The sequence below is a fragment of the Pleurodeles waltl genome, chromosome 1_1 (genome assembly GCF_031143425.1).
Source record: "Pleurodeles waltl isolate 20211129_DDA chromosome 1_1, aPleWal1.hap1.20221129, whole genome shotgun sequence".
Lineage (NCBI taxonomy): Eukaryota > Metazoa > Chordata > Amphibia > Caudata > Salamandridae > Pleurodeles > Pleurodeles waltl.
In genome coordinates, this window is record NC_090436.1 from 565,463,994 (window position 1) to 565,477,707 (window position 13,714).

The window sequence follows — 13,714 nt, forward strand, 5'->3', positions numbered from 1 at the left end:
ATGTTTAGTTGTCTGGGATCCAGCATTGGTTTCATACCCATTTCTGTCACTAACTGAAAGGAGGCTAAAAGCACAAAAAATAGTAAAAATGGGATATGTTCCAGTAAAATGCCAAAATTGTGTTTAAAAATGAGGTTTTCTGATTCAAGTCTGCATGTTACTGAAAGCTGGGAAGTTGGTGATCTTGGCACCGCAAGGCCTTTGTTGATGTCATTGTCAAGGAAGAAACCACATGCTTTCTTCTGCAGCCCTTTTGTCCCATTTTTCTGAAAAAACGAAATTTTAGCTGTATTTTGGCAAATTTCTTGGTCTCCTCCAGGGGAACCCAAAAACTCTTGGTACCTTTAGAATCACTAGGATTTGGGGAAAAAAAGTATGCAAATTTAGCATGCATAGCTTATGTGGACAAAAAGTGGGGGTAGGAAGGCCCAGTAGCTAAGGGGCTAATCCTACCTGGTGGAAGAAACAAATGGAAGTATGATGATTCCTTTTTTTGCAGACTTTAAAATCGCTCAACTGTATTGTGTCCTTTTTTGGAGAGAAATGTTTGATTCCTACCACTTGTGGAATCTCTGAGGGTTGAGAATCGCCACGTAGTTCTGAAGGCAATTATTTGTAGTCAAGATGAGTTTAAGAATTGGCTTATCTAGGATTCTTAAACCCACCGAGTATTTAACACATAGATTGACCCTCTTGGTGATATGCATTTGCCAAAATTAACTTAAAGGACGTACACTGATTCTCAAGTCAATTTATGCAGTAAGCTCATCTAAGACAGAGTTCCGCTTGTCATTGTCTAGAGTCCTGATAGATTTTAAGAACACCAATGTGATTGATTGATTGATAGTAGAAGAGGGCTGGAACTTGGCGGTGTACGTCTTTATAAATCCTCCAGATCTAAATAATGCCACGGACAAAGGTGTGCTATTTGATCTGATGACAGACCATGTCTGGAGAGATGTGTGGATAATGTTGCATCCTACAGACCGAGACTACACTTTTAATTAATGTGTGCAATGGACTTGTGCTAGAATATATTACTTTCTCACATCTGTCCTTTACTACACCTCACTGTAGGTTGTGATATACTGGAAGCCAGCATCTCAGACCATGCTCAGCAAAGGTGAAGATCACCTTAAGTTTCGTAACTCCATCACCTCCACTATGAAAATTGAACATGCCAGACAGACATCGAGGTGAATAGAAAGGGTTACATGAAATGTTATGAGCACCTTACAAACCACGAAAACTCAGTGCCAAGTGGCCAATACAATGGGCTGCAGGAAAAGCATGCTTGAGAGGCTCCTCGATGCCTGAATCAACACTAACAAAGGGAAAGCACAAAGACCAGAAAATACAGGTGGAACGTTAGGGTTGCAGACTTAACAGCAGAATATAATAGCATACTAGGGGTACACAAATTCAGAGAAGGTACGGTGGCAAAACTGGAACTAAATGTTAATTTCGCACAAAAAAGCGAACCGAGGCTATAAAGAAAATGGGATAAACATGTCAAGAAGGGCGGGAGACTTTTAGCTTCACAACTCGAGGAACTGTAGTTGTCTAGATTTTTATTTTGAATTCAGCCAGACATCTATATTTATTATGCTCCTAGTGACACAAGAGTTGGAAGAACATTTCCAACAGGCCCTAAAATCGGCAATACTTTTCCCAGACCTTAGAGAAGAACTGCAGGAAGAAATCACAGCACAGGAAATACCGGACGCCATGAAGACAATGCCTAACGGGAAGGCCTTAGGGGATGTTGGCTTCCCTGAGTAGCTTTATAACATAAGTAAATTAAGAACAGGGGTTTTGTTTTACTTAGCAAAACCTTTCATGAAGCTAGAGAATTAAAGACCGAAAGTGGGCACTCACCTCCCTTTTACTAAAACTGGCAAAGATCCAAAACAATGGGCTAGTTACAGCTCTGTCTTACTTACAATATTTACAAATTCTTGCTGGAGTGCTGGATAATAGGTTAAAAAGAGTTTTACCATTGTTGACCCATCAAACATAAGCAGGGTTAGTCCTGTGACCTCTCGAGGGGACAATTCAGAACTTTGATGCACATCTTATGGCAAACCCACAAAGACTAGGATGACAAGTGTGCTCTCTCCTTGAATACAGAGAGAGAATTTGGCTGTGTAGAATGGAGATATTTGCTCCACGCCTTGCAGAGAGTGCAAGGGCCCTAACCTTATAACTCCTGTCAAATTCCTTCAATCATTTCCTAAAACCAGAATAAACAGAGGCATCTATCACTGTCCTTCCCAATCCAAGGAAGCCCTAGACAGGGCTACCCTCTATCCCCACTGCTGTTTCTGCTGGCTCTAGAACCTCTTGCGGCAGCCATCTCATCAAATGAAAGTATCCCTGGGATAAATGCACTGGCTTCACCCCAGAAATTTGTTTTGTAAGCTGATGACATGCTCATGCTAGAACAGCCTATTACATTGGTGCCTAACATGCTGTTCCTGATAAACTGTTCAACTGTTTCAAGAGCGAGGCTCTCTCACTTACAAACCAACCGTGAACAATTTTGAACAGGCATCTTTGGGGCTAAAATTATTAGGGAAAGAAATCTTGTCAGATGTCCTAATTAAATACACTTTCTATACTGTCTCCCTACAGAGGTGTCAGAAGCAGTAAACACAATACTGTAGTCAACACGCCTACCAAGGCATATAATCCACAAAAATGTACATTAATCAATACTTACAACCAGAAGTACCAATATGGAGAAATTCAAAAATGAAAAAAACAATAAACTAGCAAGGATGGTGGTCAGAGTGCATTGATTCCCTGAATGACATGACTGTACAAATTAGGCTCAATACCTTTTTAGAACTTCCCCCTTCATGCCCCAAACCTGGAAATGTAGACAACTGGCACACACAGTCTCACAGAAGTATTCAGACCCTTTGATTCTACCTTCTGAGATCACTCAACTGGAAATATGTATAAACGTGAGGCCAATGCAGAATACCAGTGCCTGGGTTGTATGCTACTATAATGACAAAGTCGTTCTCAGAAAGTACCTTTAAAATACTTGGCATAGAAATAGAAGACAGGGCTTGGAAATCACTTTTGGAAGTACACGACAAAGGTTTGAGAGGATCTAGACTCAAAAGTAGCTCTACCAAAACCATGCATTACTGGCACTAGTCTCCACTAAAACTGAAAACAGCAAACATGAACCACATTGTGAGCTGTTGGAGATGTACAGAGGATACTGTGACAACAAATGTATGTAAAGGTTATGTTTGCATCTATCAAACGTTTGGGTCCAAGTATGGTATACCATGAAAGAAGAATGTGGCTGTAATATTGAATCTATGCTGAGACAGGCTTTCCTACACAATGTATCTGATATAGCTAGCATGGCGAATCAATGGAGACGATGAGTTAAGATGTCATTAGCAATTGTCAAACTTTGTATCCTGCAACAATGGAAAATATGCCTTTGATGAGGAATGGCTCAAAACATTGATGGTAATAACTGGATGTAAACAATTGCTTTAGCCACTCAGTGACTAGGTACATATATTGGACCTCATCTAGAAGTACAACTTGCCAAGGAATAATGAGCCAAGAGCGGATTAGACCAGAGCTGTAGTAAGAGACAATGTCCACGTGAACTGTTTCCTAGTTTATTCCCAACATGACAAAAATGTGTTTAACTATTGATAAAGTGTTCATATAAGTAGAATGTCCATTGTATGGGGACACCCAGTGCTTAATTTGTATTAAACAAATATGTGCTATGGTTCTCATCTGAGGCCACTGTGGCTTGCACCATCCATTGATCCCGGAAGTGCTGCCAATGATAATGTTAACACAACTGCTAACAATCACACTCCTATAAGGGTGACTTTTCAGACTATTGCAGGGCCCCAAGCTATGAGAATGGCTTGGGTGGACGGTAATAGTAATTTTTCATATATATTGAATTAATTAGCAACTGTTATTGTGCTCATCTCTAAATTAGACAAGCCCCAGTGTTGGCAATTAAGTGCTGGTGCTGAGCACCGGAAACACACCATCTCCAATTAAGCACTGGGGGCACCAGAAAGGGTGGGAGATGGTTTTAAGATGTTGAGTTACCTACCAGGTTCTCCTTAATAAAGGAGGAGTTCAATAAACATTCATTCAGACTCCTACAGTAATATGTTGGTTGAGTAGGCACCTATCATATGAAAGCTTTAGGATATGGAACAGTTTATGGCATGCAACATGGGGACATACTCCACTTTACATAGGTTATATTACTTATAGAGTCCAACTAGGCTAAACAGCTTTTGAAGGTAATGCGGTACTGAAATACGATTGTACATGTAACGCAATGGAGGGGTTGTAAGCTACTTGTGGTTCTAAGAGATACCTGAATTATTAGAGACATCAGCTTGGGGATTAGGCTCTGTTAAGTTGTACTTCAATATATTCTTTTTAAAATCTATCTTCATATTTGAATGTAGTATAGCTTAGCTATTGATTTTGTCGTTTTTCTTTTTTGTTGGAAAAAATAAATGCCTTATATTTTTTTTAAAAAACACCTCTTCTTTTGTGGCATTTTCCTTTAGTGGGGACAAGTCATCCAACACTATATTCTGTAGTGGTACTGATCATCCCTGGGATTCGAGAATATATAGATTGGCTCCCAGTTATCCTCGCTAAATATTTTCCTACACCATGTTTTGACAAGCAGTGACACTGAATTGCCCATCTCTGAAGGACAGCAGATTGTTTTTAAAAAATGTCTAATTGAATTGGTTTTTGAGTCAAATTTCAGCATTTCCAGGTTTTGCAAGACTTGACTAGGCACATCAAATTTGATTAGTGCCCAAACTGGTGTGATCTTTTAGTGTGTCTGTATGCTGTTAGTCATGACCAGCAGTCCAAAAGCTCTGCATATTTAAGGCATTTAGCCTACCAAAAAACTGGGGAAATGGTTCTAGCGCTGCTTACATACCTGAAGATGAGCAGATGTGGTGGTAATACAATGCTCTCTAAATAGTGACTTTATACCAATAGAATTAACTCTGACAACTTGGCCACAATTTTGAACTTTTTGACTGCCAGAACCGAGCAGATCACACCTGCAAATTCCTGGTCAACTGATCAGCCATCTGCATGTGATGTCCCCTCTTTTGTATATTCTCTCTGTGGCCTGCAGGAAATGGCCATATTTGTTCATGGTGTACCCCATCAGATTTTTGCCCTATCTTTTTTTGTTGGCTGTAGAACACTGTGCACTTCAGCCCTGCTAACCAGTAGTAAAATGCATATGCTACTCCTTTTAACCTGGATGAATTGGTTAACTCGTATTTGGCATATTTAACTTACCTATAAGTCCTTAGCATATGGTACAGGGTGTACCCAAGGCCTGCAATTTAAATGCCACTAGCCAACTGCATCATTTATTGTGCTACCCACTACAGTGACAGTGCCCACATGGCCTCATGCCTACTGTGATAGCCTGACTGGAGCAGTTTAAAACTGCAATCCACCTTGCCAGAATAAACCCTTTAGACAGGTCAAAATCTCACTTTTAAACTTTAAGTCACCCCTGTGTCCTTATAGCCTGTAGGGCAGGGTACGTGTTTTTTTAAAGTATGACATGTACAAAGTTAACGTTAAACATGTCCTTACAGAGACTAGCACCTAAAGCTATTTTCACTATAGCAAGGCTGGCTGGTAATAGAGAAACCATGGGATGCACTATTAATATTGCTATCTTTGGGTAGGAAACAACTATGAACATCATTCAATAACTCTGTAGTAATTATTGAAGTCCCAATCCAGTGTCAATGTTGGATTTGCAATAAATATTAAGGTAAATGTGCTTTTTGAAAGTTACCAATGTCCCTGCCTAAAGCCTCTGAGGTTAATTTGAATTGGTCTCTAACTGCAGCCATGTGACTGCACCAGCCACGAATGAGGTGTGAAAACTGCTCCAAGAGCAGAGACAACTGTGTCAGTGTGGGGAGGTGTTTGTTCCTCTTGCAGGATGACCATTTGAGCAGTACTCAGGAACCTAATAGACTACAGAGGGGCCTCAACTATCACAGGCTAATATCTGATGACACCTGGACTACTTTTGTTGCCCCAGTCGGGCAGGCACCAATCATAGTGGGGAGGGAACTGTCCCCAGATCTGGTTTGGAGTGACAACAGAGAAGGGGTTACTCATTTCCCAGGTCACGCCCCTGATGTGGCACACAGGCTCTGCACAAGGGGAAAAGAGTTATACTATTTTGGATTTAGGCAGGGGGAACGTGGGATTTTTCACAGCATGGCACATAGGAACTGCTGCAAGTGGGGTACAGTAACCCCTGGGAACATTTACCCCGTTGGTAAGGGAGAAGTCAGGAGTCACCCACACCCACAACCTAATGCCAGGCATAAATTTGGCAATCACAGTTCCCTCATCAGAACATCACTGGACCTGAGGAAGGTAAAGATGGGACTGAGCTTGCTGTCTGACACTTGAGAGGAGCCTAAAGGACTGGACTTCGCTTCCTTTTGTACCCAGGACAAAAATGCAGAGTCCAGGCACCACCATATGTCTGACTTCCTGCCAAGCTACAGGGACACAACAGGCTAAAATAAATATTTTCTGAAGATTCCCAGCTGACCAGTTCAAACTGGACTGCACTGGGCCCTGCTGGTGCCCTCTGCTGGTGTGAGTCCTGACCCCAAGTGCTGTTACTAAGGTCCTAGAACCCATTGCTGCGTTCTGTTGGACTACTTATTTTACCAACTACCATGTTGAAAACCTTTTTGGCTCCAAAGACCTCCAGAAGACCGAGAAAAACCTAAAAGGCCAATCCAACCAGGGTGTGCTGCTGCTGGGCTAAAGATTCTGGTTTCTGGTTCTGAGCTTTATTGTGAAAGCATATCCTCTGTAGAGGGCCTTGTGGAGATGGTATTTAGCCCTGTGAAGCCCTTTTCTGATACAGCCTTTTGCATTGTCCTGCTGAAGTAATCCAAGTTCCTAACAAGTGACTGAGTGTGAATGAGTAAATTTTGAAATGTACAAAGGCACACCAAAAGTATCTGACTGACGGGGGACCTTCCCGGGTGAAAAATTCTAATTTTTCCTGCTATGAGCTTTCCTGCCAAAAACCAATTGCGTCACCTGGACCTTGCTCGATGGTTATCCAACCTCACAGAGCACATTTTTGGCTACAGCCTTCTGCCTTGCCCCACTGAAGACTTTGGACTTACATTTTTTATTAAATTTGAAGGTATATCATCCAACGGGATCAAACCTGGTCCCTGTATCTAGACCGCGCCCCATTGCCATTGGCCTCAAACCACACCTGGATCCTGGTCTACTGCAACCAGTTCACCATAATAGGCACTTACCGCTTTTTGGCGTTGTTTTTATTTACAACTTTAAAAATGCATATATCTGGTTCTGCCTTTTTTAATTTTTGTCATTTTGGTGCCATTTATTTACATTTGCTCTATTTTTCTAAATTGGTTTGTGAATTTTCTTCTGTGGTGTTTTGATTGTATTACTGTGTTGCTACTGCATAAATACTTTACACATTGTATCTAAGTTAAACTTGTCAGCTCTGTGCCATAGCTACTAGGGTGTTGAGCTCAGGTTAACCTAGTGACTGGAAAGTCTGTGCTTCTAAATTAAGCTGAGTAGTCACCCACTTAACAAATAACCCAGTTTCTTACATGGCCCCTCTGTCCTATCTGATTCAGTCCGTTGGTTTTGTTTTTGAATGTTTATGGATGATACCCAGGTTCCGCTTAAAATCCCTAAGACCTGGTCGCTTCAGTAGGCAGCTTTGTTAGGCGACTTGGATGACCAATAACCAACTTGGATGTGATGGGAATAATACAGAAATTCTCCTCTATCATATTACCATGTCATTTTTGAAACTTTCGTTTTGGCCTTGCTCTTTGGGCAAGCCCCCAAACCCATTGGCTTGTATGAAAACCATGACTATGAAAGTTGATGTAGGCCCAATCATAATAACTCAAATGGTGCAATAGTTATCTCTTATTTTTGCTATCTGCAAGCTTTAATAAATGTTCACCAATTCATCTTCCCACACAAAATCTCCATCATGAACGTATATCATCCAGAATTATAGTTACTTGAAGTAACTCTAGCTATATCAGCTGAATTTCTATGTTTTTGTGTTTGTAAAATCTGAATGTAACTATAACGTCCCTGTAACCTTTGTTTTTGGTGAAATTCTGAGGGTTTTTTTTAAATTATATTTCCTAACTATAACATGCATGTAACCTTTGTTATTTTCAGTGAATTTCTAGTTTGTTTTTTTTTTAACATTAAGTAAGATGCTCATTGCAATGCATGGTGGGGGAAGGAGGGTTTGGACACACGACCTGGCCTGGCATTGTGCTGCCCCCACCCAAGCTTGCTGCTTCTGCCTCCCTCCTTCCTCCTTGACATCCATTGTCCAAGTCCATGCCCCTGCTCCCTCATTACAGCCCTGTGTGCCGTGCCATGAGTCCCTCTCCTCCCAAAAAAATAAATGGGGACGTGATACCCAGGCTGAGATCGGCCTGGGAAGGGGGGGTTGCACTCCCCCCCCAAAAAAAAAATATTTAGGCTAGGCCCCGGGGGATGGGCTCCCCAGAGCCGAGATTGGCCATGGGAGGGAGAGCTGTGTGGGGGTGAGTTGTTACAGGGGTTGGCCACAGGGACTGGCCACAGGCCAGGACCTGCGGCCAACTCCCGCTGTTCACAGATAGAGGTCGTGTGCAGCACAGGGTTGGGTGGTTATAGGGGTTGGTTGCAGGGTCTGGCCACAGGCCAGGCTCTGCGGTCAAATGCCGCTGTGCACAGCCGAAGGCCATGCACGGCGGTGGTTGGATTAATGTATAGTGATGAAAATTACTTTACATTTTAAAAAAACAATAGAAATTAACTGAAAAAAACAAAGGCTACAGTGACGTTACAGAGAGGAAATAGAATTTCAAAAAACATAGAAAATCACTTAAAAAAACAAAGGTTAAGAGCAATTTAGCCATAGGTCAAATTACATATTATTAACGCAGTACAGTAGAGATGGAACTGGGCCATACTCTGGAACTTTACTAGTTCAGGCGATGAGCCTGTGGACTAAGACTGGGCTCTAGCTCTCTGTCAACTCCTTTGCCTATAACTATTACATATGAAAGAACAGTAAGTAGTGCATAAGCTACCAATACAGATATGCAGAGAGAAATATCCTATTTATTACCATGGCTTAGGGAGGGGCAGGGGAGCATGACCTACTTGAGGCTTCACTTCTTGTAAGTCATAGCCCATCCTCAAACACAACAATGGTAATAAATATAATTTTGGGCTCGGCATATCTACATATATTCTTCACTTTAATTCTGCATTTTGATCTTATTGCAGAAATCGCAGCAGCATTAAAACTCATATGTCACCACTTTTTGCAGAAATTACATCATAATGACAGCCCAAAGAACTCTTCAGAGCTTTACCATTGCTCGTTGTTTATTCAATTTTGAATTAATGAAAATGAAACAAAACATAATTAATGTAATTTAAGACAGTGCCATTCTTTCCTGCTCTTTTCAGAGAAAAGCTACACCAATCACACTCATCTACAGTCTGAATGTATTTTTTTAACAAAGCAATGCATGTTTTTTTTAAATAAAATTATACATTTTTAACAACATATTTACGTACCTATGTTCTCTTCTTGTAACTGCAGGCAACCAAATAGTTGAGTAAATTATTGCACTTGTTTTAAATAAATATTTCCCTGTTTGAAATAAATAAACTTTTTGAAGGTAACTGTCCCACAACAAACCCATAATGCACACAATAAACCTAGGACTTCGGAGGTTAATTGAGGGGGAGCATGGCAAGTCAAAAGGTAAAGATGGACTCTTGTGCAGACAAGCTGTCTCCTTTATCTTCCATCTGCACTGACCAGGCTCATCATGCTTGCAAACAGGTAAACGTTGTTTCATGCAGGTTTGAGCCACACATACAAAGAGTTCCACGTTCTTTCAAGCGTTGATATACTGGTAGAAAGCTATGACTTTTGTTATCTAAGGCTGTGCTGAAATTAGGAGCGGGGGTTATCCGGAGGACCAGACTCTCCCCTCACCGTATTCTGGTGATTACAAGTTTTTGCCCAGGAATGGGAAATAACTGCATGGAACCATCTTCGTAACATAAACCCCCGCAGGCCCTGAGAGGGGCGAGCTCCAAGGGGGCCCCTCAGTACAGTAGCGTGGCATGAGAGCTCCTGAGTTCGGAGGGGGGCTCCTCGTACTTTGCAGGGGTGCCCCTCACGTTTTGGTACACCACTATATAGACCTATTCATACCTGGTACTTTTCTGTTCAGTTTTCCCTGACTCTGGGGAGGAAACTACTGGCATGTTTCACCTTCTCAGAGTTCAGAGCAAGCACAAACCTTCAGCATGGGGGCCTGTCTGGGAGCATTGACTGCTCCAAAGGCACTACTGCATTTGCTGGCCAGGCTGTCCTGCTGCCGGCCTCCCCTGCCTCGGCAGCATGAAAGAGAGGGCTGCTGCCTCTGGGCTCAGTATCATTGGGTCTGGAGTTTGTGGATCAGATAATTCCGGCCCGGAGATACTTGGAACTGTGAGTGGTGGAATTTCTCCCAGAGTTATCGCTCTGGATTTCATTCCATCACTTAGAATGAGAGCCAAAGAAGTAATAGAAGTAAATGCTTTCCCATTAGCATATGGTGCAACGCTTATTTACAAACCTGTGCAATAAACACCTACATATGTCTCCACTCTTATACTAATTTATTGTGGGAGCCAGGCTAGTTGAATGCCATTGGCATTAATAAACACATTCCTAGTAATGATTTGTTTAATTGCACATGTACGAGTGTCATACACTACATGCCATTTTGCAGCAGAGCACCTGTAGGTAAATTATGTACTCCTTGTAATATTTTCCCCATACGATAATCATCATTCAAAAGTGCACCCACTTTTCAGGCTCATCTTACTAATGTTTTATTGCCGCTAAGTGCCTGAAGCTTAGTTCCATACCCTACTGCCAAGGTTTCCAGTCTGCATGTGAGCACTTATGAATTTACCAGCAGAGTATGTGCACTTTAAACAAGGCCTCTGGCATAATGCAGCCGGGGGGGGGGGCAAATTACGTGGCAGGGTTGAGTAAATTTTGCGGCAAGAGAAGGCAAATTATACAACCTAGTGCAGCACATTTTGAGATGGTATTACTTCTTACTATTGCCTTTTTTCACATGTTAGAACAGCCTGAGCAAAGGTTCCACCTCATTAGCTCTGGTTTAATACCCAAATATAGACATAAGCAACTGAAACATGACCAGTCATCCTTTGCACAGGGCCTTCTACTGTGTGGCAGCATGGGTTACCGCTGTTGTAGTAACTGTTGATCCATTTGAGCTAGAAACAATTTTGTTTTCCTAAAATCTGCAGATTAAGCAGCAGATGATGGATTAAAAGGCAACATCAGCAGATCCTTACTTAAACAGAAAAGGCAGCAACCACAGAATTGCAGAATCCTATTGTCCTGATTGTAACCTCTCTTCCCCGCCTGCCTTCTCCTTGGCCTCTGTACATATGCACAGAAAGCTGAAAGCGAGACTCGAAGCAGCATTATGTGGAGCAAACCACAAATGATATTTAAGCTTCTCAGAATTGCCAGACACCCAGCACGGAAGCACAACACTTTCGCAACAAGTATTGTGCAAATCTCGGTCTTTCTGAGTGTAGTTTTCTGCGCTAATAATTGGACAGGGTATTCGAGCTAGACAATGACGCTGATTACTTGAAAGCCTAGCCCATTTAGTACTTAAAAGAAAATGTGAGCGATTTCAACAGATTGTTTTTTTGTTTGAACTTTTATTGTTTTTCTTCTTAAGAACTATTTTGACGCGTTAGAGAACTATTTTGAGATGGCATGGGACCGTAATGATTGAAGAAAATTGCAGTGATGAGTTGCGAGGTAGAAATCAATAAAAGCCTCAAAACTGCAAGTCCTCGTTGATTCTGGGAAAATCACGATTGTCGAGACGCTGAGCGACCTATCAGCACTGTTTGGCAAGAGGCCATGTTTGTAAAAGAATCTCGCTGGAAGCGAAGCGCCGGCCGTTTGACAAATTGGGGCGATGCGTATTGTTGCTCTAATATTGTGACATACATACTTATCCTTTGAAAACGAATAGAATATTCCCTTTGCATGCAACGTCTCTTCTCACAGCGTGTCTTTCACATGTTATACTTATGTTTCAAGAGTGGGTGAAGTTATTTCAATTATTTACAGGCTGCGTAAAATGTGTATGGAAAACTCATTGTAAATCTCCCTTTTGTGAGCATCACTCACAGGCCACCTACTGTCCTATTTTAACGCTAATTTCTTTCCATGATGCTGCGCTGCCTGATTAGCAGTGTACACACGACACACTCGTATTGTTCTTAAAGGGGTTTTGGGGGGAGGAGGGTTCTCTAGTGTTGCTGCGGGGCTCACCCTCCCCTTTCCTCCTGTTACGCCGGTTATCCGTTTTTCATTTGAATAACTTTGCTATCTTGCAATGCCGAAACGGGACTCGGTTTTTATGTATTTTTAATGATAGGAAGTCCTACCATTGATGGACGGGGGGAAGAGAGAGAGCGTGTGCGTCTGAAAAGGGAGAGCCAGGCAGTGTTGGGGAAGAGTGTGTGTGGGTGGGAGAGAGAGACAAAGTGTGAAGATCAACAGACTGTGTGCACTCTTCCAGGGCTGGGCGAAGGCTCCTGAAAGAACTAATGTATTAAAAAGCCTCGGCGGGGATTTGCTGAGGGAGTAATGCTGTAATGTGTTAGTCATCCATTATCTGCTTCTATTTTTGCAGGTTGTGAATGAAGGCAGACGTGGGCACCGTGCGGTGCCGCTCACACGGGCTCGGAGGACTGAGGCATGAGCGCTAAGTGCCAGCGGGACCGAGCGGCACATCTGGGCACATAGTCACCAGCAGGAGGAAGGGGGTTCTGGACTCGGCCACTGAGCCTTCCCCGCTGGACAAAAGTGCCTGGAGCAGGAAGAAGCTTCGGAAAGATTTCCTTCTGTGGCTAATAATAGAGCCGGCGCGCTGTGGTGATCGCCCACCTCCCTGATTTGGCGCGCGTCACCCGAGGAGACGATGGCTTGTCAGCGGCCCTAGGGCGCCCGCCGCGCGCGCACTAATCAAGCGCTGAATGGATGCTGCTGCCTAATTGTCGGGATCAGAGCAGCCCGCCGAGCGCCGCTGCCCCCTCTCCGCCGCCTCACCCGGGCCGGGGACCGCCGGCCGGACATGGCTACCCTCGTTAGCAGCCTGCTAATGCTCTGTCTGCTCTCGCAGAGCAGCTGCCGGGGCTTCCGGAGCCCGCTGTCAGTCTTCAAGAGGTGGGTTTCTGGTGGCGCCCCCTGCTGGTGCTGCTGTTGTCCGTGCAGGCATGAAGGCTTCCTTCCTTTCCTCGTTTGTTTCGTCCTTACCTCCGCTCTTCATCTTCTTCATCCCCTCCTTATTCTTTCACATTCTTTCTAACTCTTCATTTTCAGTTCTTCCCTTTACCTTTCTTACCGCACTTCTCCTAGTCCCTTCCTTTACTTCCCCTCATTTCTTTCTTTCTTTCTTTCTTTCTTTCTTTCTTTCTTTCTTTCTTTCTTTCTTTCTTTCTTTCTTTCTTTCTTTCTTTCTTTCTTTTTCTTTCTGTCTTT

General features: G+C 42.8%; 1 protein-coding gene across 15 annotated transcripts in view; it reads left to right on the forward strand.

The window, feature by feature from the left end:
• Positions 1–13,714, forward strand: part of PAM (peptidylglycine alpha-amidating monooxygenase) — a 1,007,326-nt gene that overhangs the window by 318,949 nt on the left and 674,663 nt on the right. For 14 of the 15 annotated variants that reach the window (XM_069226162.1, XM_069226060.1, XM_069226139.1 and 11 more), the window contains one exon: positions 12,867–13,399. In XM_069226162.1, the coding sequence (XP_069082263.1) occupies positions 13,308–13,399 (92 nt within the window). In that variant the 5' untranslated portion in view covers positions 12,867–13,307. Of the gene's footprint in view, positions 1–12,518; positions 12,650–12,866; positions 13,400–13,714 lie in introns of those variants that run through there. The other variant, XM_069226121.1, reaches the window with a different exon arrangement.